The sequence below is a fragment of the Primulina huaijiensis genome, chromosome 12 (genome assembly GCF_012295235.1).
Source record: "Primulina huaijiensis isolate GDHJ02 chromosome 12, ASM1229523v2, whole genome shotgun sequence".
Taxonomy (NCBI): domain Eukaryota; kingdom Viridiplantae; phylum Streptophyta; class Magnoliopsida; order Lamiales; family Gesneriaceae; genus Primulina; species Primulina huaijiensis.
In genome coordinates this window covers 1,741,918-1,765,605 of record NC_133317.1, presented here as the reverse complement: position 1 = coordinate 1,765,605, position 23,688 = coordinate 1,741,918, and the positions used below count along the sequence as shown (strand labels likewise).

Here is a 23,688-nt window from a genome sequence, read left to right as displayed (position 1 = left end):
AAATGCCACAATAACTTATTTGTGGGAAAAGCTGAAAAGGCTCTATGAAGGGCTCATAATAGTTAGGTGAATGAGCTTTGGATTTGAGTCAGGTTTACTTCATCAGCTTGGACAGTCAAAAGTGTAAAGAACTGTAAGAGGTATTGATTGCATTTGAAATTAAAAAATATTCAGAAATTTTAAAATAAAGAGGCTGAATCTCGTAAAGTTGGAAAAATTTATGGTCATTGCTAAAACCTAGATGGATCTTCGGCAAACTCTAACAAAAAACTTATAATTGACGCCTTGAGATCTTCGACCTTAGCCCTACTTTTTGTTTCAAAAACACCTTTAATCATGCGAGTGTAAAGTCTCTCAAGCTGTGGAATGCTGTAATCTTTTGACCGCACCACAAGCATATTCTTGATTGACTCGATTCGATAGGAAATCTCTCCATCAGTCATGGAAATGTCCCGGGAGACATCTCCAGCGTCGCAATCGATACTTTCACGCAGGCTGCCATCTGCAACTGAATTTTGATGTTGGTGCTGAACTATTCCATTCACTTCAGTATTTTGCGATGATTTTGGTGAAACCGAGTCAAGCTGTGATCCCTCTTCTGCTACCAAAACATTGTGCCAACGAGGTCCCAATATCACGCATGTGAAGAAAATAAAACAAAGAACAGTAAGTTCCTAAAAGGAAAATAATTTACCCGCGCACACTCATAAATTAGTCCAAGGCACATCTTTTGTGAAGAAAAATTTCACATAATAGTCTTTGAAATCTATGCAGAGTGATAATTGTTGCTGGGATGAGTTTTACTGAAGTAGTAGTTGAAACTAATATGAATTGGAACTAAAAAGAACAAAATGATGAAAAATACAGTAATTATGTTAGCGTTTCAGGATTAACTGATATGCCAAGTAGTGGAGAAAAGTTAAGGAAAAATGGCCACCAAGTTCCAAAATTATAGGGAAAGGAATGGTACCTGCATGAGATGCATCTATATGTTTTTTAGGTCTTTTGAACCCTTCATAGCCTTGATCTAGATTAACTTCGGGCTGGACATTACGAAGACGTGCACTAGCCCTAGTCACAGCCGTCATCTGGACAACTGGAGTTTGTGGGAGTGCAACTTCCCCTGTATCATCAGGCAGGGAGATGGGACCTCCTTCATCAGCGATTTTGTCACAAAATGCAACCAGGGAGGGGTCCATCTGGGATAGCATACCATGCACCTGAAAAATGAAATGCTTCTTCTTTAAGATAATGACTTGAACCTCCATAGAGAAAATTAAAGGAGTAAGTGGTAGATGAGCATACTGCATCTCGAAGTTCATGAGCTCTGCTGACAATCCTTGCCCCATTGTAATCATCTCCATTGTATTTCTAATCAGAGCCACAGAAAACATAAGAACGGTCCAGTTCTATTTATTGACAAGGTAAAACTAACAAACGGAGCGACCAGGAAATCTTGCAAAATTAAATAGGTAAATTGGTTCACAGATTTTTCGACCAGCATTTCACAAAATAATGAACTGTTTCAAAACAAGGAACCAATATATGCCATATTTTATAAATAAGGTTGGGTACCCCTGAAGGAAGCCCTGTAAACAATACCAACTCAAGAGAAGCCTAATGTTTCAAGATCAATATCATTGGTCGCACCTTGGCATTAGTTAAAATGAGATCGAAGTCCTCAAGGAAGGCTTTACAAGTGATATATTTTCCACTGTCAACATGCTGCAGCAAAGTGGCCATGTCCATGGGATTCTGGATTATTGCACGATAATTTGGTGCATCTTCATCCATCACCGGATAATGGAAGACACTAAAGCGCTTATCATATAGTATCCTATAAAAAAGAGGAAGAAATATTTAAGAAGCCACAACTTTGAGAACATGAAAAGCCTACTCGAACTTATTGTGATGATCTTGAATCACTGCTGGTTTTAGAGAGAATTGTATCAACTGCAGATATAAATCAGACACAGAAAAAGAGGCAACGACAAAAGAAAATATAGTAAATAATGGCCACATCAGAAACAACACCAAACTCCATGCTTTCAGAAGCAACCGCGCCGGCATATATAATCATACTTGATGCTGCAGCCAATATAAAGCATACACATGAAATATAACAAATTCACATACGGAGTCTTAATTTCATGATAAATGGAGTGGAACATTATAATAAGCAATTGAAGTTTCAAATTATTACTAAATCACTTCAAGAATGTCTACATATTCTTGCCAGAAAATTACAGAGATGAAGCTCAGTAAACAAAGATATGAGCAGTATACTGATCAAGCTGATTCAACTTTTGGGCCACAATACATTATACCACTTCTAAACCAACACAGAATTAAACAGAACGTCAATATCAACTATATTGCACATAGAACGCGAAGTTGATGCATGCAAATCAACATGCCATATATACAAACCATTGAGATAAAGTAAAAATGGAAACTAACCGATTGCAAACATCACGAAAGCACATGCGCAGTCGACGAAGTGCATGTCCCTGAGTTTCAGCTTTTGCTCTCAATTCAGAGGCCTTTGGTCCAGGATCGACTTTTGGTGCTTTCACAAGTTCAGGAAGACCCTCGGATCTAAGAGAATTTTTTATTACATCCTCAGATTGAACTGACAATGCAGCTTCAATGAGCCGATCAAAGAACAGAGATCTGTCTTCGGAAGATGGTGCCGTTAAATGCAAACTGTCAGAAAGGAAAGGAAATTATATCAAATTGGAGCTTAATTTAAAAATATAGTAGAGATTTCCAGTAAGAAGAAGAGATGATCATCTGGAACGATAAGAATCCATTATTTTTGTGTTTAATTGTTTTTTTTTTTAAAAAAAACACAGTCCAGGGACAAACAAGCAATCTCAGTATAAACATAAAAAGAAGTATATAAAAGCCTCAAGACAGTTCTTCAAACTTCATCATACAGGATAAAATATTCATCTGTCCCACGAGAGGCTTTTTTTTGACTTTCTGAATTTTAACCAAAGCAAAAATGCTACTTAACACAAAGGAAGTTCCAATCTTCCCCGCCACCAATTTAAGTAAATTCCAGACCATTGGATTCCTGGAATTCAGCTATCCCAATACCTAGGGAGAGATGAGATTAATTGAACAAGGCCATGAAGATGAGTAGATAAACCAAATGCAAGCTCTTAATACAGAGGTGAGTCCTTTTTTTTTTTAAAAAAAATATTTCCTGTTGGGTGGGCGAGAATAATGGGTGTGTTGCAAAGGAAAAGTCTCAAGGAAGTTTCTGATGTTAAAATGAATAAAATTATTACCAAATCATATAGTAGGAAGGAGGAAAAAAAGAACAGCTTAACGTCACAAAAGACTTGATACAACTGGGATGTTGCGAAGTGATTTTTCAAAATACATACACATTGCGTTCAGAGAATATTGAGGATGAACTATCACATATCTCAGCAAGTGACGTTGAGGATGTTCCAAACAGTAATACAGGCAAGTCTGACGGTAATTCTTCCATCAGCGATCGAAGTACAGCCCTAAGTAGATCGTGAGCCTAAACAAAATACAAACATTTTTTACCCATAAGATTCTGAACAAAAAAATTGAAGAGTAGCCAAAAACAGAAACATAAATCAACATCCACTCACACTCTCCCACCACAAGTGAAATTGAGGCAGATAGAGTATTGATGGCATAGTTCTTCTGGCTTCACCAAAAACATGCACCAGTGCTTCCTCGGGAGTTTTGGCCCCAGGATCAGAAAGTAAAGAAGGCAATGCAAGAGAATGCACTGGAAATTTCTCTAATTCATGTAAAACCGCAGGCCCTATATGATCCTGTAAAACTAGTGCAGTAAGTACGCTTAGTTAAGAGCAAGATACATTAATGATCTATAAGAAGAAGGAATCAAAACATTTACCAGTCCAACACCATCATCGCCACAAAGTAAAAGCTTAGGTCGATAGACAAGGGAAATTGAAGAGCCATAGGAAAGCATAGAAAGCTTGGTGACTTCTGATGAAACTGTTACAGCAGGGAAAATGTCAGAAATAGTACTCATGACTTTCTGAAGATGTCTTTGTAAACAGGATGCCACAACAGGAGATAGGGGCCTAGAGTTCACAATGGAGCCTCTATGAGCAGCAGGAGTGATCGTGGACATCGCTTCGACAAAGTGATACTTATCCACCCTTACTGAATCAATGTCAATCAAGAACTTATCATCGCTTGTGTAAACCTGTGGATATCTTTCACGAAAAGCACGAATGGCAGCTTCAGTACATAAAGCCTTTAAATCAGCTCCACAGTATCCCACACAACTGGCTGCAAGCTCCAACTTTAGCTCCATTGAAGGAGGTTGCTTCCACTTACGAGTATGTATGTCCAATATTTCAGCTCGCGCTTCACAGCCAGGTAAGGGGAAATTGAACTCACGATCAAATCTCCCAGGGCGCCTCAAGGCTCCATCGATGGCATCAACCCTGTTGGTCGCTCCAATCAAGACTACTTGCCCACGAGAATCTAGGCCATCCATTAAGGCTAGTAAAGTTGAGACAATAGAATTATGAATTTGCTCTTGTTTACTGGACCGAACAGGAGCAAGCCCGTCTATCTCATCAAAGAAAATTATTGAAGGCTGATTTTTTTGAGCTTCTTCAAATAACAGTTTCAATTGTCTTTCAGCTTCACCAACCCATTTGCTCAGCACATCAGCACCCTTTCTCATATAAAAACTTACTTTCTGCCCTGCTTTTGAAGCAGCACAAGCCAATGCTCTTGCAATCAATGTTTTCCCTGTGCCAGGAGGACCACATAGCAAGACACCCCTGGGCGGGGTAATGTTGTAGCTTGCAAAAAAGTCTGGATATAAAAGAGGGAAGAACACCATTTCCTTCAGAGCATCAATATATCCAGAGAGACCACCTATATCATTAAAACTCACATGCTCATCAATTTGTACAGGCTGAATATCAGCCCCTCCTTTGGAACTAGGACCAGCTGTTTGAATACCGGAAGTCAAATTAGAAAGGCTATCATTTTGATGAACCCAACCAGATGCAGCATTATTCAATCCCCAGGCTGTCATTCCATGCAAGTCTAGTCCCCCAAGCAACCAAGGCGCTCCAGATCTCCCGCCACCTCTCCCCCAGGGTATTGGAGGACCTTGATCAAGCTCATCCACTAGAAGGGAATCATCAGAATCATCAGCTCGTGTCATGCGATGACGTTTGTGAACTCGTGACCCACCTCTTCTCCCATCTCTACCCACTTTGCTTCCCATTCCTTGATGCAGTATTCTTCTTGGAGAGCTTGGCCTACGTTTACTCTCCTCAATAGAAAGCCTGCGAACATCTGCTCGATTTCGGAGATCATACCGTCGTCTACCTTCTTGCTCTTCACCTTCTTCATCATCACCATCTTCTTCCCCATCCTCACCATCATCCTCACCAGCACCTTCATCTTCACCCTCTGCATCATCACCATCCTCCATATCATTTGCATTTTCTGGAACATCGTCTCCCATTTTCTCCTCGGATGAACTCTGTTCCTCATCAGATTCCATGCTTAACGCTTCCCTAGAATCTACTTCTCGTCGAGCTTTAGGTCCACCCCGACGAGGTCTAAGTCCTTCACGACGAGGGGTCAATTCATCTTGCCTGGCACTATTATTGTTCATTCGTTTAGTAGCTCTGTGAAATCTAGGAATCTGAAACACAGTTGCTCGTATTTAGCTTAAGCGAGAGAATATTGAAGCTATAAAAGCAGTTAAAATAAGCTAAATGTTATGGATTGCATTAATATTTCATTAATGAAAAAAATGCAAGCCTTGCCATTAAATCATTGTCCTCTGTTCCAGAACTATCTGTGTACTCTACATGACTCATCGGAACCCTCCTTGTCCTAGTAGAGCGCCGAAGATTGGTAGCAGATGACTACAACAAGAAAAAGTAGCACATCAATTTTCCAAAATTTATTTTTTGCAATTAGTGAAGCATCAATTAGAGTCTAGAAACAATGCATTGATCAAGAATAGCAAGTGATAATTTGAGTTTAATTCTAATCAACTAAAACACATAATCCACTAATTGTTAAATGAGAAGCTAATAGATAAAGTTACATACATTGGCATTTGATGATCGCAATGGGTGATTTCCAGGACGCAACATCTTTGCTATCTGTGCAGCTGCTGTCCTTGTTTTAGTCCTTTTCCTCTTAGTTCGCAAGATAGTGGTAGGAGTATAATACAAGTATTTGCGACTACAAAACTTCGGCCTAGTTTTAAGCCTGTCACTTGTACGAACTGGCCTTGAATCAGGTCCATCCCCTTGTACCGATCTTTTGGAATACATCAGAAGAAACTAGCACCTTTACATGAACTTCAAAGAAAGCCAAAAAAAAAACAAATGTTAATAATTGAATAAACTGAAACACAGAAGACATCATCTTTTATCACAATTCAAAGATTAAAGAATAACATATACAATATGGCTGCAAGATAAAAAAAACATTACGCCACGTAGTGTCTTAAGTAATTGTCAAGGTTCCCACACAATCAAAATTACCGGGCATGTTAAGCAATAAAATTTTAAGAATCACCAGTGGAAAATTAACAACTGTAAATAGGAACTAGTCTTGAATCAGGTAAAAAATATTTAAACTTGTGCATGTATAATGAAAAAAGATTTAAGTTTGCCTACTTTCACACATTAATTGAACCAAGAGTTAGAAAATAAGCTCCATCCTGTTCTCCTGCCTTAACCCCGGTGCCACTAAACTCCTAGGCTTAATTTGGGAGTTGGGAGTTGGGATTTGGAAAGAAAGGAATGGAAATTTAAAAACTTTGATTGTTTGGGAGGAAACTCTTCTCTCTTTTCTTTTCTCTTCCAACTTACAAACTAAGCCAACTAATGTAAACAACTAATGGTATTGAAAACTGGGATACAAACTTAAATCCATCAGATCAGAAAGCAAGAAAAAATATTAACAAAATCTGAAATATCTTGTCTGGATGGCTCAAGTCAAGATCCATTAAAAAAATGATTTTGCACCCAATTTCTCTCTAGAAGGGCAATATTCTAAAGCTTCTTCTCCCAATCGCAGAATAATTCAAATCCACAGCCTTGTGAGGAACACAATCTCGAGATGTAGTTAAAGTTATTGTCCCTTCAAACTTCATTAACCAACTACTCAATCCAAACTAAAAAATGCATTAACCACTTCTGAACATCTATCCTGAATGAATTACATAAAAAACAGAAAAATTCAATGCCATTTAAACTTTTTTAAAAAAATATAAGTAAGATGAAAGTCCACACACAACATTTTACCAAACAACAACTTGAAATCTATCTCCCAAATTCATGGTTCTTCTCCAATTATTGTTCTATCACATGCAATAAGCTTTTTAACAGAAGAATTCAGTTTTGCAGTGATGTTTAAGCAAGATAGGTGATGAAGTGTCGACTACAAACCAAAATGAACAAATAAGAAAAGGAAAAAATCGAAAATGCATAAATGACTAAATTTCGTACCATGAATTCATGCCCGATGAGAATGTAATCTGTAAATTTTCGTGCATGTGACGCACAATGAATTAAACAAATAAATAACAAACAGATATTTAAAAAACTATAGCTCGAAAATAAAATTACAACAAAAAATACGTACGATTAATCAAAATCAAACAAGAAATTGCCTTCTGTGATTTCTAGCGATGCTGTCCAGTTCGAGTGAGAAACTGAAGGAGGGCAGGCGATACAAAGGAAGGGGTCTTTTATTTTCGAATATTAATTAATAATATAATATGTTTATATAATTATTTTGGGCTACACCCGTATTGAATTATGCTGGACCAAATTTCAATTGGCCCAGTTACGCCTATAAGAAGCCCAATTCAAATTCCACTATATATATGTACATACATATTCATATACATAAATAAACATATATATCGTAGATACCGCACAGAGAAAAATTCAATAATCATCATTCACATGTCTCTAGCTTTGGTAAAAACCTAGCTCGGCCATTGGTATTTCAGTGAGAAATGGAGAAACAAGGCTCGGGCTCGGGCTCGGGCTCGGGCTCGGGCTCGGGCTCACTGGAGCTGCAATGTGTTGGGAAACTGGAAATCGTGAGGCCCAAGCCCGCGGGCTTTCTGTGTGGATCCATACCTGTGACCACCAATGAATTTCATCATGTTTCCTCGGTCGCCCTGGTTCCTTCTATCCATACGTATGTATACAGCTGAATCACCGGAATGTCGTGTTTGCAATGTTTTTCTTGTATGCTTGGTGCATCCTTCTTGGAAATACTTGCCAAAAAAGTTTTCTGTATAATTCATATGAAGATGTTCGAATTTCTATTTCGTTACGGTAAACTTAAAACATAGCTGAATTGTCATTTTTTATTTGATTGACTAACTATCAGAAATTGGAGCAGAACTGAGCGTTTCTCGATGGGTAAACTGAGAGAATATTGTGGCTTTTCTGTAGGAATCGAATTTTGGTAAATATCATAAGTCGAGGCAGTTAATATGCGTTTTTTTGTCTGGAGCTTTAAGAGTGGTTGTTATTGTGCTTTCTTCCGTATATTTTAGTGTGTTTGTGTGCATCTGATGATTATGCTTTCAAAAATTTGGTCTTGACACCTTTTAGCATATGTCATTAGCTACCGTCGATTAAATATTTATTTCTCAAGAAAGTTTCTTTCATGGAGCCATTTGTGAGATTTTTTAGACTCTTTTCATTACAGATTTTTTTTATTTGGATTTCAGTGTATATATAACCTTGAATAGTTTTAGGTATTTGAGATTCCTTTTCTTAAAAAAAAATGAACTTTACCGTGTAACTAGTGGGGATCATCTATGAGTCACGTCTTGTTGTTTATTGGCCTTTCATATTTAGGGTAAAGGCTCCAAGGTATCAGATGATTCCTACAGAAACGGATCTAAATGCACTTCCTTTGCTTTCAAGCATTCCAGATAGAGTACTCCCGATTGCAGCTGCACGGTCAAGGACAAGCAATGGTATTCCTTTCACTTGCATGATCATCGTCCTTTCAGAGTTTGCCCCTTTTTCTCTGCTGTATTAAGAAAATTTAAAATAAATGGACGCATGTTGACGGGTGACTATTGCTGCATGTTGATATTTGATGACCTATCTATCATCTCTATTTTGTGAACGTCGTCTCGCATCATATATGAAATATTTGGTTTTTCTCGTCAGAATACTTCGAACTAAAACTGACTTTTCCATATGTCCAGCCATTTCAGGAGGGCAACATAAAAATAGTGAATGTTGTCTCGCATCATATTATGTTATTCTTGTCTCGCATCATTTATGAAATATTTGGTTTTTCTCATCAGAATACTTCTAACTAAAACTGACTTGTCCAGCCATTTCAGGAGGGCAACATAAAAACAGTGTAGAATGTTTTATTTCTTTCATATATTGTTTATGTATATAGTTGCTAGATAATCTAGTATATATATGGTCTTCTGATAGAACCTCAATTTTCCGGCTTTAGTTTTTGCATCAGCACTTGCAACGTGATTGTACTTTTTATAAACTCTAGTCAATCATTGAAATCCTTCATTCGCGAACTGTTTATTCTTCACTAATACTGCGAATATAATCGATTTTTTCTGAGACTGCTACAAAGACCTCCAGGTTTAAGGGATATCCTTTATACAAATTTCTGGAATTTTAGGTTGTTTTCTGAGAGTGGAGTAACCGGTAGATAAGAAAATCCTCTAGAAGTAATAGTCTCTTGAAAATGTTTATATTTGTGCTTCTGCTGGCAGATTCACAATGGCAAGATGAGCCAATCATGTCAAGTCTTGTGAGGAAAGGCGAAGCACTTGCTGTATCTGGTTTGGTGGAGTATGGGGATGAGATTGATGTAATCTCCCCAACTGATATTTTAAAACAAATATTTAAGATACCATACTCCAAGGCACGAGTCTCAATAGCTGTTCACCGTGTTGGACAGACACTTATCCTGAATGCTGGGTGAGCATCATGGCACTTTGTAGTTTTCTGTCTGTTGAATGCTTTTCTCAATGTTTTTTGATGCAGGCCTGATGCTGAAGAGGGAGAAACACTTATTCGAAGACATAATCGTCAGCCAAAATGTGTAGATCAGTCATTGTTTCTGAATTTTGCTATGCATTCAGTAAGAATGGAGGCTTGTGATTGCCCACCTAGTCACAATTCTTCGTCAGATGAGAATTTTAGATCATCTAATTATCCTGATCGGTACATGTCAAGTGATGGCTCACTTCAATCTTTGGACCATCTGGCACATGGACATGCATCCTTAGAGAGTGATGGTATTCGAGGAAAAGGCTATGTCCGTAATCAGGACTTCAAGTCGAATGAAAAGGAAAATGTGTTTTGGGGGAAGAAGAATAAGAGGCATAAAGATCTTGATGGTGTCAATGAGGTCTCAGAAGTTAAAGAAAAGCTGAGGCACCCTGTGCAAGAATCTGAAAAGTACCGAAGAGCTGGTGAAGATGCATTCTTAAGGATGCTGTTTTTGCAGTTTCACAATTTCCGTTTGCTTCTCGGTAGTGACTTGCTCATTTTTAGTAACGAAAAATATGCTGCCGTGAGCTTGCACTTGTGGGATGTGTCAAGGAAGGTGGGTGTTGGAACATTGAAATGGGACTTGTTGTCACCTCATATTTGCGCACTCTATATTTTGGTTATTTGAAATTCCATATGAATTTCTATCAAGTATGCATATTTATTGAAGACATTTTCAGGTCACCCCATTAACCTGGCTTGAAGCTTGGCTTGACAACTTTATGGCCAGTGTTCCGGAATTGGCCATCTGCTATCATCAAGATGGTGTTGTTCAAGGTTATGAACTACTGAAAACGGATGATATTTTTCTTCTCAAGGGTGTCTCTGACGAAGGAACTCCAGCTTTCCAGCCCCATGTCGTCCAACAGAATGGACTTTCTGTTTTGAGGTTTCTTGAGGAAAACTGCAAGCAAGATCCTGGTTCTTACTGGGTACGATTTATTATGTATGATATCTGCTTAAACTTTGTTTCATTGGTTGTACATTTGTTTAATTGATTTGCTATCATATTGCAGCTGTGTAAAAGCGCTGGAGAAGATGTCATCCAACTGTTTGATCTTTCTGTCCTTCCCCAAACCCATGGTGCTGATCGTTGTCATGATAGCGCTGGTTCTCTGCCATCTTTATTATACAGAGGCAGAAATGATTCAATACTCTCATTGGGCACTCTACTGTACCGAATCGCGCATAGACTTTCACTCTCAATGGTGATACGCATTTTATGATCAATTTGATTTTTTGTCTCTTTTCCACGACTAAACTGATTTTTTCTTTTCTTTTCTAGCAGTCTCCAGATAACAGGGCGAGGTGCTATAGTTTTTTCAAAAAATGTCTCAGTTTCCTGGATGAGCCAAATCATCTAGTATGTTTCCAATAAAGCTGAGTTAGTAAATTTTATATATTCACTCATGTGTTAAACTAAGTTAGAAAACCATTGTGACTGTTTTTGAGTGTGGTGATTAGGTTGTACGTGCACTGGCGCACGAACAATTTGCCAGGCTCCTCTTAAGTTATGATGAAGATTTGGAGTTGACATCAGATATGTTCCCAGTTGAGTCTGAAGTTACCATTGCCAACGCAGAAGAAGAGTCCTTTGTGTTTATAAATGGATTGTCTGCTACAAGTGTCCAAAATATTGTTAATTCCCCTGCTAAAGAAGTTGAACAACCTGAAAATGCACTGCATCTGCAAAATTTTGTAAGGGAAAATTCAACTGAGATATCATCCGCTGAAAACATATATTCATCTGACAACCAATTAGTATCGGGTGCTGGAGTGGCAGATGAGAAACAGTCCACTCTTGGTAACACTGAATTTGTGGTCTCTGATATTTCTAAATCCTCGGATGATGTGGTGGAGACTGTTTCTGATCCATTATCCTCCAAACTGGCTGCAATACATCATGTCTCTCAAGCCATCAAATCTCTCCGATGGACTCGTCAACTACAAACTGCCAGACCTGAGCTAAATGTTGAAAATGGATTTGAGGACGATCTACCTTCGTCGATGGACTTTTCTGTTTGTGCCTGTGGGGACTCTGACTGTATTGAAGTTTGTGACATTCGTGAGTGGCTCCCTACATCAAAAATAGATGATAAACTGTTAAAACTTGTCCTATTGCTTGGAGAATCCTATTTGGCCCTCGGCCAGGCTTATAAGGATGCTGGCCAGCTGTGTCAAGCCTTGAAGGTTGTAGAATTGGCTTGTTTAATTTATGGATCAATGCCTCAAGACACAAGATTTATCTCTTCCATGGTTTGTAGCTCGGCAATGCAGCCAGAAATTAAAGGTAGAAGTGAAAATATGAAGTCTTTCATGGGTGACTTTTGTTTGACCTTTGATGGCTCATCTTCTAATTACCTTTTCTGGTCCAAGGCTTGGACTCTTGTTGGGGATGTGTTTGTCGAGTTTTACTTGATGAAAGGACAAGAAACCTCAAGGCAGGCAGAAAGAAAACACAGCACCAAGGACTTGAAAATGTCATCCGAAGTATTAAAAGAGGTTGAAAGGCTGAAGAAGAAAATGAGTCAATATAATCAGAATTGTAGTTCATGTTCTTTGATAAATTGCAGCTGCCGGAGTGATAGGGCCAGTAGTGGGAGCAGTGCTAGCAGCAGCACCAGAGGTAGACAATCATCGGGTTATGGCAGAAAGCAGAGTAAAATATCACAGGGCAGAAGCAGCCCCTATTTACGAGTTGGCAAATATGGTGATGATCTTCAGAAAGTAGGCCAGAACAACTCTTTTAAAGGTGAAAATTTGAAGCCTCACGAAATTGATCCAAGAAATGAAACATATATGGTTTTGGATGGTATGCAGGAAATGAACTTGGAAGCAATCGGATCTGAAAGAGAAACTGGTTCTGTGGAGAAGGATAATGAAGGGTCCATGCAAAAAGATTGTTCTTCGGAGACCTCCATTAAAGGAGAGCATGCTGCCAAACGTGGTGGTATATTTAAATACCTGAGGGGTTCAATATTTGGAGATGTAGATTCTACTCTCTCTGTTACCCTGAACTGCTATGAAGAAGCTGGAAAAGCTATGGAAGGACTTCCTGCAAGTTCAGCTGAACTACAATCTGTAGTTAAAAAGAAAGGATGGGTGTGCAATGAGCTCGGACGAATCAGGCTAGAAAGTAAAGATCTGGGCAAAGCTGAAACTGCTTTTCTCAAAGCAATTGATGCGTTTAGACAAGTTGAGGACCACATCAATATCATTTTGATCAACTGCAATTTAGGCCATGGGCGCCGCTCGTTAGCAGAAGACATGATATCAAGGATTGAAAGTCTCAAGAAACACGCTAGATTCCGAAGTGCATATTTGCATGCCCTTGAGACCACCAAATTACAATACGGTGAAGCACTAAGGTATTATGGTGCCGCGAAAACAGAACTAAATACACTTGCTGAAAAAACAGGTCCTGTCTCCACCAGTTTGAAGAATGAAGTGAGCACGCAGCTTGCCCATACATATCTGAAGCTTGGCATGCTATTGGCCAGAGAAAATACTGTTGGCGAGGTTCATGAAAATTGTGTGCTAGAAGATTGCACTAGTTCTTCACCGGTGCAAACTCATATAGAGCATAGGAAACATGAAATATCAGCAAATGATGCAATCAGGGAAGCTTTGTCGCTATACGAGTCGCTGGGTGACTTGCGAAGGCAGGAGACTGCGTATGCTCACTTTCAACTTGCTTGTTATCAACGAGATTGTTGCTTGAGGTTTTTAGAGTCAGATCAAATGAACAATTTGGCAAAAGGTGAAAACAGTGTGGTTCAAAAGGTAAAGCAGTATGCTTCCCTGGCTGAAAGGAATTGGCAAAAGTCCATGGATTTCTATGGGCCAAAAACACACCCAGTGATGTATCTGACTATTCTTATTGATATGTCAGCTTTGTCTTTAAGCCTCTCAGATTACCTTCACTCTACTTGGGTATGTTTATGGGTTCTTTTCTTCTCAGCGCCTCTGGTTTGAACTTATATTTCCTTGCCTTATTAATTATTTTGATTATATATCAACTCTTATCTGGAAATATACTATTATGATGGACCATCACAAGAAGATACTGTATTAGTGACTGAATCAATTTCTGACCAATTGGTGAACTATCACGTGCCAAGTAAAAAATTGCACCATTTATTAGTGAAAAAATGTCTTGAATTTGATGCTTGGATAAAGTTTCACCTGTTTCCAAACCTCTTCTTAGTGTTTACTCAAAGAAATAGCTTTCTTGCATATACATCTTAGGCATGTGATGTACTATACTGATTTGTTTGGTTCGTGTATCAGATGCTCGACTCTGCTCTAACTCGGCTGCTTGAAGGGCACCATGTATCTGAAGAAGCATCACTATCACTAAACGACCTAAATTCTGAGGTATGTACTAAATTTTGGAGTCACCTGCAAACGTTGTTGAAGAGTATGTTAGCCACAGCACGTCGCACAAAAACAAACAATTTTCCATCCAACATTCAGCAATCTCCATCTGGTAAATCTTCAGATGCTAAAAAGCTCTCTGAGCTATATAGGATGTCACTGAAGTCCACTGATTTTCGGCAGTTGTCAACCATGCAGAGGTTGTGGACATCATAACTTATCCCATACAATGGATAGTTTTTCGTCAATGTTGTGAAACACGAATATGGTTGCTTCATAGGAAAATATAGGAACTGGTTCATGCATGTAGCGGAGTCCAAAATAGTCCGGAACTAAAAATTGTGTGATGCTTGCAAGTCGTGTGAATGTGTGTATCCAGTTTGAATCGAAATCTTGACACATATCTCTTGGTCATCATTATATATCCCATGGTACAAGGTCTCAGAGTTCGACACCTTTGTAAAAAACCCCTCCCCATAAATAACGAAGAAATATTTGTGCCATAACATTACAAAATCAATATTCATTACACTTTTTACATTATTTATTTAATTCCACCTAAATTCATATAATTTAACTGCTAATTCAAAATTTTAGTATGCTCACGAGTTTAAATGTATTTGAATGAATGTCAGTTCATTTTCAAAGCAGATGTATATCGTAATTATTGTTAATGGGTGATGGAGATTAGGCTCATGGGTTATTCGTCCAAGTACTTGCATAATGCATATACGTTGGAAAGAAGTGATCTTCAGCAGTGTTATAAAAAGAGGTATGTCGGTTGCTTAGGAAGCGTCTAGGCCTGGACAGTTTTTTGTTTTAAACCTAAATGTCAAAGTTCATTTTCGTATTTTTCCAACAATAAACCGCATTATACACGTGCCAGTCTTTTCTGCTCGTAAATTTCAGAAATTATTATGGTTCGAGTCACTCCGACCAAATTTCCTCCTAGCTCATAAAAAAGACTCAAAGCTGTGGATGTATTGATATATACACAACCATGGCCTGCTTTCTTCACCTAAGCAGGATATGAAAGATAATGAATACAATATTAAAATAAAAGCTCCTGGCATCAAACTAATTTGAAGTGAAATATTAGTAAAGAAACCGAAAGGTTTCTAGAGCAACAGACAACAATTGTTCGAAAGAAAAAGAGATGAACAAATCATTCCTTGCCGATGCTACAAGCCACACCACCTTCACTTTAATAGATTATTTTCTTCATCTTGCAGCTTAATCTTGAGCTGATCACTGCCCTATAAATACTGTCTGATTTCAACCCCATCTCTCACCATCTCATATACATCCTTCAAAGTAGTTTCTATTTCAGGCCGAGGCCAACATCCTTCAAACGAGCTGTGCTCCAATCTTGCGCGTGTTCTTCTGACATTGGTGATGAAGACCAAATAGAAAAGTCATCGCCCTCCATTGATTGATTGCTTTGTGCAGGAAGCTTAGTTGCCGTGTGATGCAATGCGTGAAAAAAGTGTTGCCTGCAACATATGTTCACATGACGGCTAAGCTTCCTTGCACATGGCTATCTATGGGTGGCCATGTCTCTTGTGTTTGGTTTTAATCTCCTATGTCTTATGCAGCACATCGTTTGTCTGAAGTAGTATTCGTTTGTCATTGTTTACATTTTCAAGAAAAAAAATTCAGGTGCATTGCTGTTTGACAAATGTTTCTCTTCTTACCAGATTATTGTTCGAGTGTTTTTCCATCGGATATTTACTACATAATTGTTCCACTTGAATGACAAATCGTCTAATTCCATGTGCATTTTTTAAAAAATTTCTCCAGTTGATCCTGTTATCTCTAGCTGTGTAGCCGTGAAAAACTGTGATACTAGACAATTTAAATGAACACAAGTACTCGATCGAGGTTGCCATTTATTTATCAGAAACATACAAAAATATTACTTATATAAGACAAAATATTTTATTTTCTTTATTACATTCAGAGTTCTGTTATCGCAGATTATACCGATGAAGTAACCAGAAAGTGCAATGTGTTTATGTTTCATGAGGATGGAGGCGAATAGGAAGCCCATGAACTGGTGTAGGCGAAGCATAGTACACTATCTTCTCATTCGGAATATCCTTTTCAAGTTTGAACCTTCTGACCACATTGTGCATGAAAACCAACACTTCTAGCCTAGCATACTCTTTTCCAGGGCACATTCGGGGTCCTCCACCAAAGGGTACAAAGGTGTAAGGAGCCGGTCCACTACCCTCGAATCTCGATGGATCGAATTTCTCAGGATCCGGGAAGTACTTAGGATTCTTGTGAGACGAATGCACCGTCCAAAACGTCTGTACGTCAATCAATAATGAGATTCTAGTATAAGATCAGCGTATCATAAAATCATTTGACGCGTGAGTTTGGATTATATTTACTTACTTTCCATCCTTTTGGGATGGTAAAACCAGCATAGGTGAACTCAGTTGTCGTTTCTCTGAAAGCCCCTTGAGCAGGAGGCATCAAACGGAGCGATTCTCGTGCAACAGTCCAAGAATACTTCATCTTCTCTATATCTTCCCATGTCAATAGCTCATTGGGTCCTTTTGTATTTGCTATCTCCATTTGTTCTGCGACAAGACAAATTTATGAGTTTATGCCTCGAATTGAATAGAGAGGCAAACCATTCTTAAATCTGTCACAGATGTGTTCATTACCTTTTAAAACCTCTTCATAAATATGGGGAAGTTCTGCGAGATAATTCATGACAGAAGTTACCGCAGAACTTGTAGTCTCGAAGCTAGCCACTAACAAACCAATGATATTGTTAGAAATCTCCATTTCACTTAATAACTGGCCATCTTCATCTGTCACAAGCAGCATTTTCGACAACAAATCTCGACCCTCACTTTCCTTGCACTCAATCAATTCTTGTCTCCTCTTCTTAATGATCTTCATCAGCTCCTCTCGTACCATTTTCCCTCCTTTGATAGCGCCATTATAAGCCGTACCTGGAAAATCCAATGGCACAGAGAACATCCCATTTGTCACCAGTGTGAATGGATCAGACAACCTCTTTATATTCTTAGGCTCAACCACACTCAAGAACAATTTACAGGCTAAATCAAATGTATACTTTTTTGCTAGTGGCACCACTTTTACCACTGCATTAGGGATCCAATCTTGATCCAAATGCTGACGGGCCAATTCGTCCATTACCGGGATGTACTGTTTAAGAGCTTCAGGCTTCAGAATATCGTGGTGGAAGCTACGTTTCAAGGCCGACACTTCCTTCAAGTTGCTTTCAACAAATTCAGGGAACAACAGAGCCTTTTTCATGGACTGTGGCCACCATGAAGTGAGAAGCTTGTTCTCATTCATGAAAAGGAACTTGTTGCCTTGTGCGCCGCAAAATATGGCCATTTTTTCTCCTAATAACGACGTTTGGAAGACGTCGTGGGAGTACTTTTGCATCCTATCCTTGACAAATTTTTGAGGGCCTAAAAGCGCAAACTCCATGTTTTCTCCTAGCATTGGCCAGCCATTTGTACCGGGTGGGAGGCTCGTGTCGGCAGAACGTCTTTTACTAATGAACGAGACTATATAAACCGAGAGGGGAAGAAGACCAAGCAGGATCATGTATGATAAAAAGGCATCCATTTTTCTCTTGACGTGCGAGTTAAGTATTAATTAGTATTGTCGAGTAGGAGAAAAGAAGTGTGTGTTGGAGAAGTAATGGGATCGAGTGTGTTCATTTATAAGATTGGATTGAAATTAGGCTTCAAGAAATTGGGATTTGAGAGTAACCAGACAAAATCAAGTATACTTTCGATCCTCTAGTTTGTCTTCTTGTCATGTACGTACTGATAAAATCCTAGCATATATCTAGATGTAATGGAATCACACAAGAGGCTAATTATATCATGCACATCCATAAATAAATTAAGACATGAGATGAAACATTTGGAATATTTTCTTATTAAAGAATTAAAAAAGAAAATCGACTTTTGAATATATTTTTTTACCTCAAGTTACGACAATTTATCTACAACATATTATTAACCGGTGTGTTATTTTAATTTCCAATTCTGTAAGCGACTAAATATTCAATTCTATGGAATATAAATAACGAGAAAACAACATAGAATGGAATTTAGTAGGCTAACTCCAAACTCAATTCAACCTCTCAAAGTACATATAATTAACAAATAAGAATATTTTTTTATTATTATCTTTCCTCTCTTATCTTTTTCCCACATAAAACAAGAAAATAATAATAATTTCGAAAAATTTAATGACAAATTAACCTTAAACTGGAAACTTAATTAATTTTACATATGTGACGTATTAGAGATGAATGAAGGATTATGATAGATTTATTGTTATTTATGCATCTAGTTAATTGGTTTAAAAATATACCATACAATTAACAATTTTGTACTGATTGAGTTTAAATCAGGTTGAGAAAGGATTTGATATATTGGGATTTTTCCTTATGAACTATAGTAGAACATATTTTTAAACTATGATAAATATTATAAGGATTTTTCGGATGTCAAAATTTTATTATGGGTTTTTTTGTAATTTAAATTTTTTCTGATTTTTCCTTTAATTTGTTGGATTTTTTCCTCATACTTCTGCTTGATAATTCAATCAGTACAGCTCTAACAAAACATATAAAGTTCACAATTTCTTACAGCGAACAAAATAAAAGTAGAATGAATATTCCACCCATAACACTGTTCGAATTATATATTGATTCTCAATAATGAATTGCCAAAAGCATATTATATTATTTTACAGTTCCAAGAATGTAAAATTCTATGTATGAATGTATTCTATATATATAGCTACAAGCCAGGAAAGCAGTCAAATGCATCAGTATATGAGAAGCTTGCGTCTTCGTATGATAAGGGATGCTCACTTACTTCTCTGTCAAAGCTTTTCCAATCGTTAAAACGGTTGCCAAACTCCATTTTTTCATCTTCGAACCCTTCGTTTTCTGCGACCACGTGCTCAAAATCATTTGTCGTCGGAAAACTTGTAGAAATCGAAGGGCTATCGAGCTTCGGAATCTCCACCATCGAATTCTGATCAAAAGGCTTGACAGCTGCAGTTGTTCCTTGTTGAAACTGATGAAAACTTGTCCCACAATTATGCAAAATAGTGCTGCTACTTGGAGTGCCCGAGAATGATGTTGCCATATTCATGTGATTAATGGCGGTGTCTCTGGTGTAGTAATTAGGGTTGCTCCAAGCTTCAAAGCGTTGGTTTTGGGTCGGATTCGGCTTCTTGAACGCGCGACAAACCACCCATCCTTCTTCCTGTTGCATGAATTTATCAAATTATATATCAGCATTCATTTAATATTTTTTAAATTAATTAATTTTAACTATATGCTATATACATCAGGAGAATATTTTATATATAAGAGTGCCTAGAATTTCTAGTACATATGTCCGTACCTGCGGAGGTCCATGTTCAGATGTTTGGAGGCGATATTCGTGCATGATCCAATCGGTTTTTAGCCCGTTGGGAGCTCGTCCTTTGTAAAACACCAATGTTTTTCTCATTCCTATGATTCTTTCGTTGGACAGCACTGCCTTGTCCCTCCCTGTGGCCTTCCAGAAACCTGCCGTCGTTGCCCGGTTTGTTCGCGTCCCCGTGGGGTACTTTCTGTCTTTGTGACTGAAGAAATACCACTCGTTCCGTTCTTCATGTCCCAGTTTGCACTTATCTGATCAGTAGCTTTGTTTATTAGTTTTAATTTCAAGCTGCTAGACGTACAAGATTTAAAATTTTGAATATGGATTACGCACAAAACTATATATGTTAGAAGTTTAACATGCATGGATGACAATGGGTTTTGGGTGATTATCACGCATATAATAAAATGGAAATTAATTTATAAATTAAATATTTGTTCGAGTTTGATTTAGGTTTCATCAAAAACCCAATAGGACAGAGCATAATATTTCATAATATAAAATATCTCATTCCTAGTTATTATTCACACAAATGTAAATTTATTTATAATTTATAAAATTTTATTTAACAAATCGTACATTATTATTCGACACGCATAATAAAAAAATAATTATCACCTTGAAAAAAATTAAAATTCCAAACATAACTATTTACCTGACAAATTCATCCCACAATTTTTTCTCCAATCTATTTAATTTCCTAAAGCATTAAAATTAAACAAATTAAAGCAAACATTCACAGTTTTGTTGATTAGTTACACTGCCAATTTGTCACCATATCATGGTAACCGATTCAAAAACCAATAAAAAAACGAAAGGAAATGAGATTTGATTCGTAATTAAGAATATTTAAATTCAAATAACGTACCTTGAATGTCCCAAGGCTCCATTTTATAGAGATCAATTTCAATTATGACATCGAGATCGATCTTCAAAGAGCTAATCTTTCTTTTGAGATAGTAGCCGACGAGTTCTTCTTCTGTCGGGTGGAATCGGAAGCCCGGAGGTATACATGAATATTCCATACCTAGCATAAAGAAACAAATTAAGAAATAGCTACTAATAAAAATGATGTTTTTCAAGCACCCGGAAGATATTATAGATATATATTTTCTTGTTTAGGTTATTTGTAAAGTTACTTCAATTTTGAAAGACATTCCCCTTAATGAAAAAGGTCACAAAATTGAAGAGAGTGAAATTCGGACAACTCTGCGATATATATGTATAATGAATTTGACATGATTCATTTTATATGATCCATCCATTCGTGAGCATAATGGAATGACATAAAACATATGGTCCCAAAAATGTTTGCCTACACGTGCTTGAAAATCTAGAGCGATCCATGTAAGCGAGATCATCAAACTTGCTGTAAAATATTTTTTTTACACAAAAAAATAGAATTTCATTTACATTCTATTAATTATANTATAGAATTGAGACGAAGTATATGAAACAAAAAAGCTAGCAGAGGCCGTAAAAATGGACTTTTTGAGAGTAATGGGCATGTTCATTTTCTTTGAGTGCATTCCACTACATGTTTTCTTTCTTTAATATTGGATATGGGGTTTTTCACATCCGATATTCTTGTTGCATAATTTACGAATTGGGAGACATCATTGAACGTATAAATTAATGTATTATATATCTATATTTTTAGCTCAATAATTACTAGCTCACACTCTCGGAATCTAGATACGTACTTAAGTTTGGAAGCCCTGAACTCAAATGTTAGGGAAGGGAAAAATCACTTTCGGTTATTAGATAATGCTATAAGTAATAGCGTATGAGAAAGCTCATGAGAGTACGAGGCCCAAGATTGGAATAACATATGATCATTATAATAAAAGGCGAAGACTCGGTTTAAAAACGTGAGGTGCGAGATCGCGTTAATCATGCAGCATGAAATCGATCGAAGAATCACTTCATTGTTGAAGTTAAAAGTTCATGCATGATCCTTTCTTCAAGAAAATATATCACTAACCTGCAGATCGATCGATATGTTCTTGATCAGCTCGGCAAAGGAAAGGGGGAGATTTGAATCAGTTTTGGAAGACTTATATAAGAATGGAAAGGTATAGGTTGGTGAAGTGAAGGGAATGAAATTATTGATTGAAGTGTGTGAATTGTGATCATCAAATGTTGTTGGTGATAGGGTCGCGTATTGTCTATTTATACCATATAATAATTAAGTAATTCCAAATAGAGAAAATATAGTATAATTTTTATATATATTTATTCTTATACTCCCAAAGGCCTACTAAAGATTTATTTATAATATAAAAGGGTGAAGATCATACAAGGGATGAAGGGACAACTCAATAGATTTAGAGGAATCAAATTTGATTTTTTTTAAAAAAAAAATTATACATTAATATTTTATTTTTTCCCAATTGAAATGCTCGCGGTGTTAGATCTTTGGTTGAATGAAATTCAAGATTCAACGACAAAAAGTGTATTAAATTATGTATAGATATAAAATTATAATTAATTCTATTTGGATAATTAATTAGCTATGTTAAAAGTGGGCATTTTGTTTTGAGGAATATCATGTACATACTTTTTTTTATGACGACGGAATCCACAATCTCTATTTTTTGTACACACTAATAAATCTTTTGCTAACGTAATAATCTGCTAACTATATTAATTAATTAACTCATGTTAAATAAATCTTCTGCGAAATACTCTATCCATAAAATATTATTGAAAATATGTAAATACTATTGATTACGCGTGATGTGTAGGGCAGATTAATAAATAGTTTAATATGAAATTAAAGGCTTTGTTTGGACGGCGGCGTGACACTAAATTTCACGCCACTCCTGAGGTTTTGGTTTTGCAGAGTAATACTAATCTATGTCCATATATTCGTATGAATTATAAATAGCATTAATCATTTGCCTCATTTATTTAAGCAACAACCTAAAACCAGATTCTTTTTTGATCATAAAATAATAATTACTCAAAAAATTTTAGAATACATAAAATTTTGATTTTATTTTATGAAAATCTTGAAATTCGTAGATATAGCACTTGAAGATGAAAATTTACATTAAGATGACAATATTTTTTTTACTGTCTCTATAGTTAATTCAATATTTTGTAAATTTATCAATAGCGAAATAGTCATTAATATATTCTCAAAAAAATATTTATTATTAATATATTAATTATAAACATATATATATATATATATGTTGTTGTTTATTATTATTATTATTATTTTATTTGTAAATATATATGATGTTTTTTATACTGTATACGTATATCATATATGATTTACAATAATTTTATTTAAATTTAAATTAGGCATAAACTAACGCGGTCCTCGTCTCCTTGTTGCGCCGCCCTTTCACAGTAGCACCAGTAATACATGGCCACGTGGAATAGGCCCAGCTGTCTGCTTCCAAAACCTAATCATTTGTGTTCTAAATGCAAGTGAGAAATTTCCAAATATATATCATAAATTTAGGTCAAATATTATATATATATATATATATATATATATATAAAACATACTGGAACTAGTAATCTAATAAAAACTTTATCTCATTCTATTATATTCAGCGGCACTCAGATCTATTTACGTTGAGTGTGTCTCAAGAGATAATAAGCAACAGTCATTTGTTTAATCTCTGTTTTATAATATCATTATTTTTTAAGAAAATAAAATGAAATATTTAAATTGGCAGATTAGACAAATGACCCGACCAGCCTGATATATAAAATTATGAATACAAATGGTTAAGCCTTTAAAGTTTTTATTACTTAGTGTGGTCCATAATTGTTTG

The 23,688-nt window shown here is 36.7% G+C and overlaps 4 protein-coding genes across 6 annotated transcripts; 1 reads left to right on the top strand and 3 right to left on the bottom strand.

Annotated features, from left to right (window-relative positions):
* Positions 1-213: 213 nt before the first annotated feature.
* LOC140989953 (ATPase family AAA domain-containing protein At1g05910-like) lies at positions 214-7,763 on the bottom strand. The gene is made up of 11 exons (XM_073459512.1): positions 7,654-7,763; positions 6,108-6,362; positions 5,817-5,918; positions 3,905-5,692; positions 3,633-3,821; positions 3,396-3,538; positions 2,461-2,706; positions 1,651-1,837; positions 1,306-1,371; positions 971-1,220; positions 214-598 (listed from the first exon to the last, which is right to left on the bottom strand). The coding sequence occupies exons 2-11, from the start codon at positions 6,333-6,335 to the stop codon at positions 231-233; spliced, it is 3,567 nt and encodes a 1,188-aa protein (XP_073315613.1). The 5' UTR covers positions 6,336-6,362; positions 7,654-7,763; the 3' UTR covers positions 214-230.
* Positions 7,764-7,927: 164 nt separating this feature from the next.
* On the top strand, positions 7,928-14,915 carry LOC140989528 (uncharacterized). 2 transcript variants are annotated; one of them, XM_073458752.1, is made up of 9 exons: positions 7,928-8,220; positions 8,892-9,013; positions 9,791-9,998; positions 10,065-10,629; positions 10,754-11,005; positions 11,090-11,281; positions 11,359-11,436; positions 11,538-14,006; positions 14,364-14,915. In XM_073458752.1, the coding sequence occupies exons 1-9, from the start codon at positions 8,033-8,035 to the stop codon at positions 14,664-14,666; spliced, it is 4,377 nt and encodes a 1,458-aa protein (XP_073314853.1). In that variant the 5' UTR covers positions 7,928-8,032; the 3' UTR covers positions 14,667-14,915. The 2 variants fall into 2 exon arrangements, with proteins under 2 accessions (XP_073314853.1, XP_073314854.1); XM_073458753.1 differs by having other exon boundaries at positions 11,362-11,436; positions 14,364-14,914.
* A 788-nt stretch (positions 14,916-15,703) lies between these two features.
* Positions 15,704-18,623, bottom strand: LOC140990352 (beta-amyrin 6-beta-monooxygenase-like). The gene is made up of 3 exons (XM_073460010.1): positions 17,126-18,623; positions 16,851-17,038; positions 15,704-16,762 (listed from the first exon to the last, which is right to left on the bottom strand). The coding sequence occupies exons 1-3, from the start codon at positions 18,066-18,068 to the stop codon at positions 16,463-16,465; spliced, it is 1,431 nt and encodes a 476-aa protein (XP_073316111.1). The 5' UTR covers positions 18,069-18,623; the 3' UTR covers positions 15,704-16,462.
* A 513-nt stretch (positions 18,624-19,136) lies between these two features.
* On the bottom strand, positions 19,137-21,961 carry LOC140990588 (NAC domain-containing protein 30-like). Of its 2 annotated transcripts, XM_073460348.1 has the most exons (4): positions 21,879-21,961; positions 20,763-20,921; positions 19,874-20,145; positions 19,137-19,732 (listed from the first exon to the last, which is right to left on the bottom strand). In XM_073460348.1, the coding sequence occupies exons 2-4, from the start codon at positions 20,917-20,919 to the stop codon at positions 19,259-19,261; spliced, it is 903 nt and encodes a 300-aa protein (XP_073316449.1). In that variant the 5' UTR covers positions 20,920-20,921; positions 21,879-21,961; the 3' UTR covers positions 19,137-19,258. The 2 variants fall into 2 exon arrangements, with proteins under 2 accessions (XP_073316449.1, XP_073316448.1); XM_073460347.1 differs by lacking the exon at positions 21,879-21,961 and having other exon boundaries at positions 20,763-21,017.
* Positions 21,962-23,688: the final 1,727 nt, after the last annotated feature.

Excerpts from the sequence above, each read along its gene's own strand:
- LOC140989953 (XM_073459512.1), bottom strand. The coding sequence starts at position 6,335 with ATGTATTCCAAAAGATCGGTACAAGGGGATGGACCTGATTCAAGGCCA. Across the intron at positions 5,919-6,107 it reads TGCGATCATCAAATGCCAAT|TCATCTGCTACCAATCTTCG; the intron begins GTATGTAACTTT and ends TTCTTGTTGTAG. Across the intron at positions 5,693-5,816 it reads CAGAGGACAATGATTTAATG|ATTCCTAGATTTCACAGAGC; the intron begins GCAAGGCTTGCA and ends ACTGTGTTTCAG.
- LOC140989528 (XM_073458752.1), top strand. The coding sequence starts at position 8,033 with ATGGAGAAACAAGGCTCGGGCTCGGGCTCGGGCTCGGGCTCGGGCTCG. Across the intron at positions 9,014-9,790 it reads ACGGTCAAGGACAAGCAATG|ATTCACAATGGCAAGATGAG; the intron begins GTATTCCTTTCA and ends TTCTGCTGGCAG. Across the intron at positions 9,999-10,064 it reads ACACTTATCCTGAATGCTGG|GCCTGATGCTGAAGAGGGAG; the intron begins GTGAGCATCATG and ends TTTTTGATGCAG.
- LOC140990352 (XM_073460010.1), bottom strand. The coding sequence starts at position 18,068 with ATGGATGCCTTTTTATCATACATGATCCTGCTTGGTCTTCTTCCCCTC. Across the intron at positions 17,039-17,125 it reads TTATGAAGAGGTTTTAAAAG|AACAAATGGAGATAGCAAAT; the intron begins GTAATGAACACA and ends GTCTTGTCGCAG. Across the intron at positions 16,763-16,850 it reads CCATCCCAAAAGGATGGAAA|ACGTTTTGGACGGTGCATTC; the intron begins GTAAGTAAATAT and ends ATTGACGTACAG.
- LOC140990588 (XM_073460347.1), bottom strand. The coding sequence starts at position 20,928 with ATGCTAGGTATGGAATATTCATGTATACCTCCGGGCTTCCGATTCCAC. Across the intron at positions 20,146-20,762 it reads GGAGCCTTGGGACATTCAAG|ATAAGTGCAAACTGGGACAT; the intron begins GTACGTTATTTG and ends GCTACTGATCAG. Across the intron at positions 19,733-19,873 it reads CTGAACATGGACCTCCGCAG|GAAGAAGGATGGGTGGTTTG; the intron begins GTACGGACATAT and ends TTCATGCAACAG.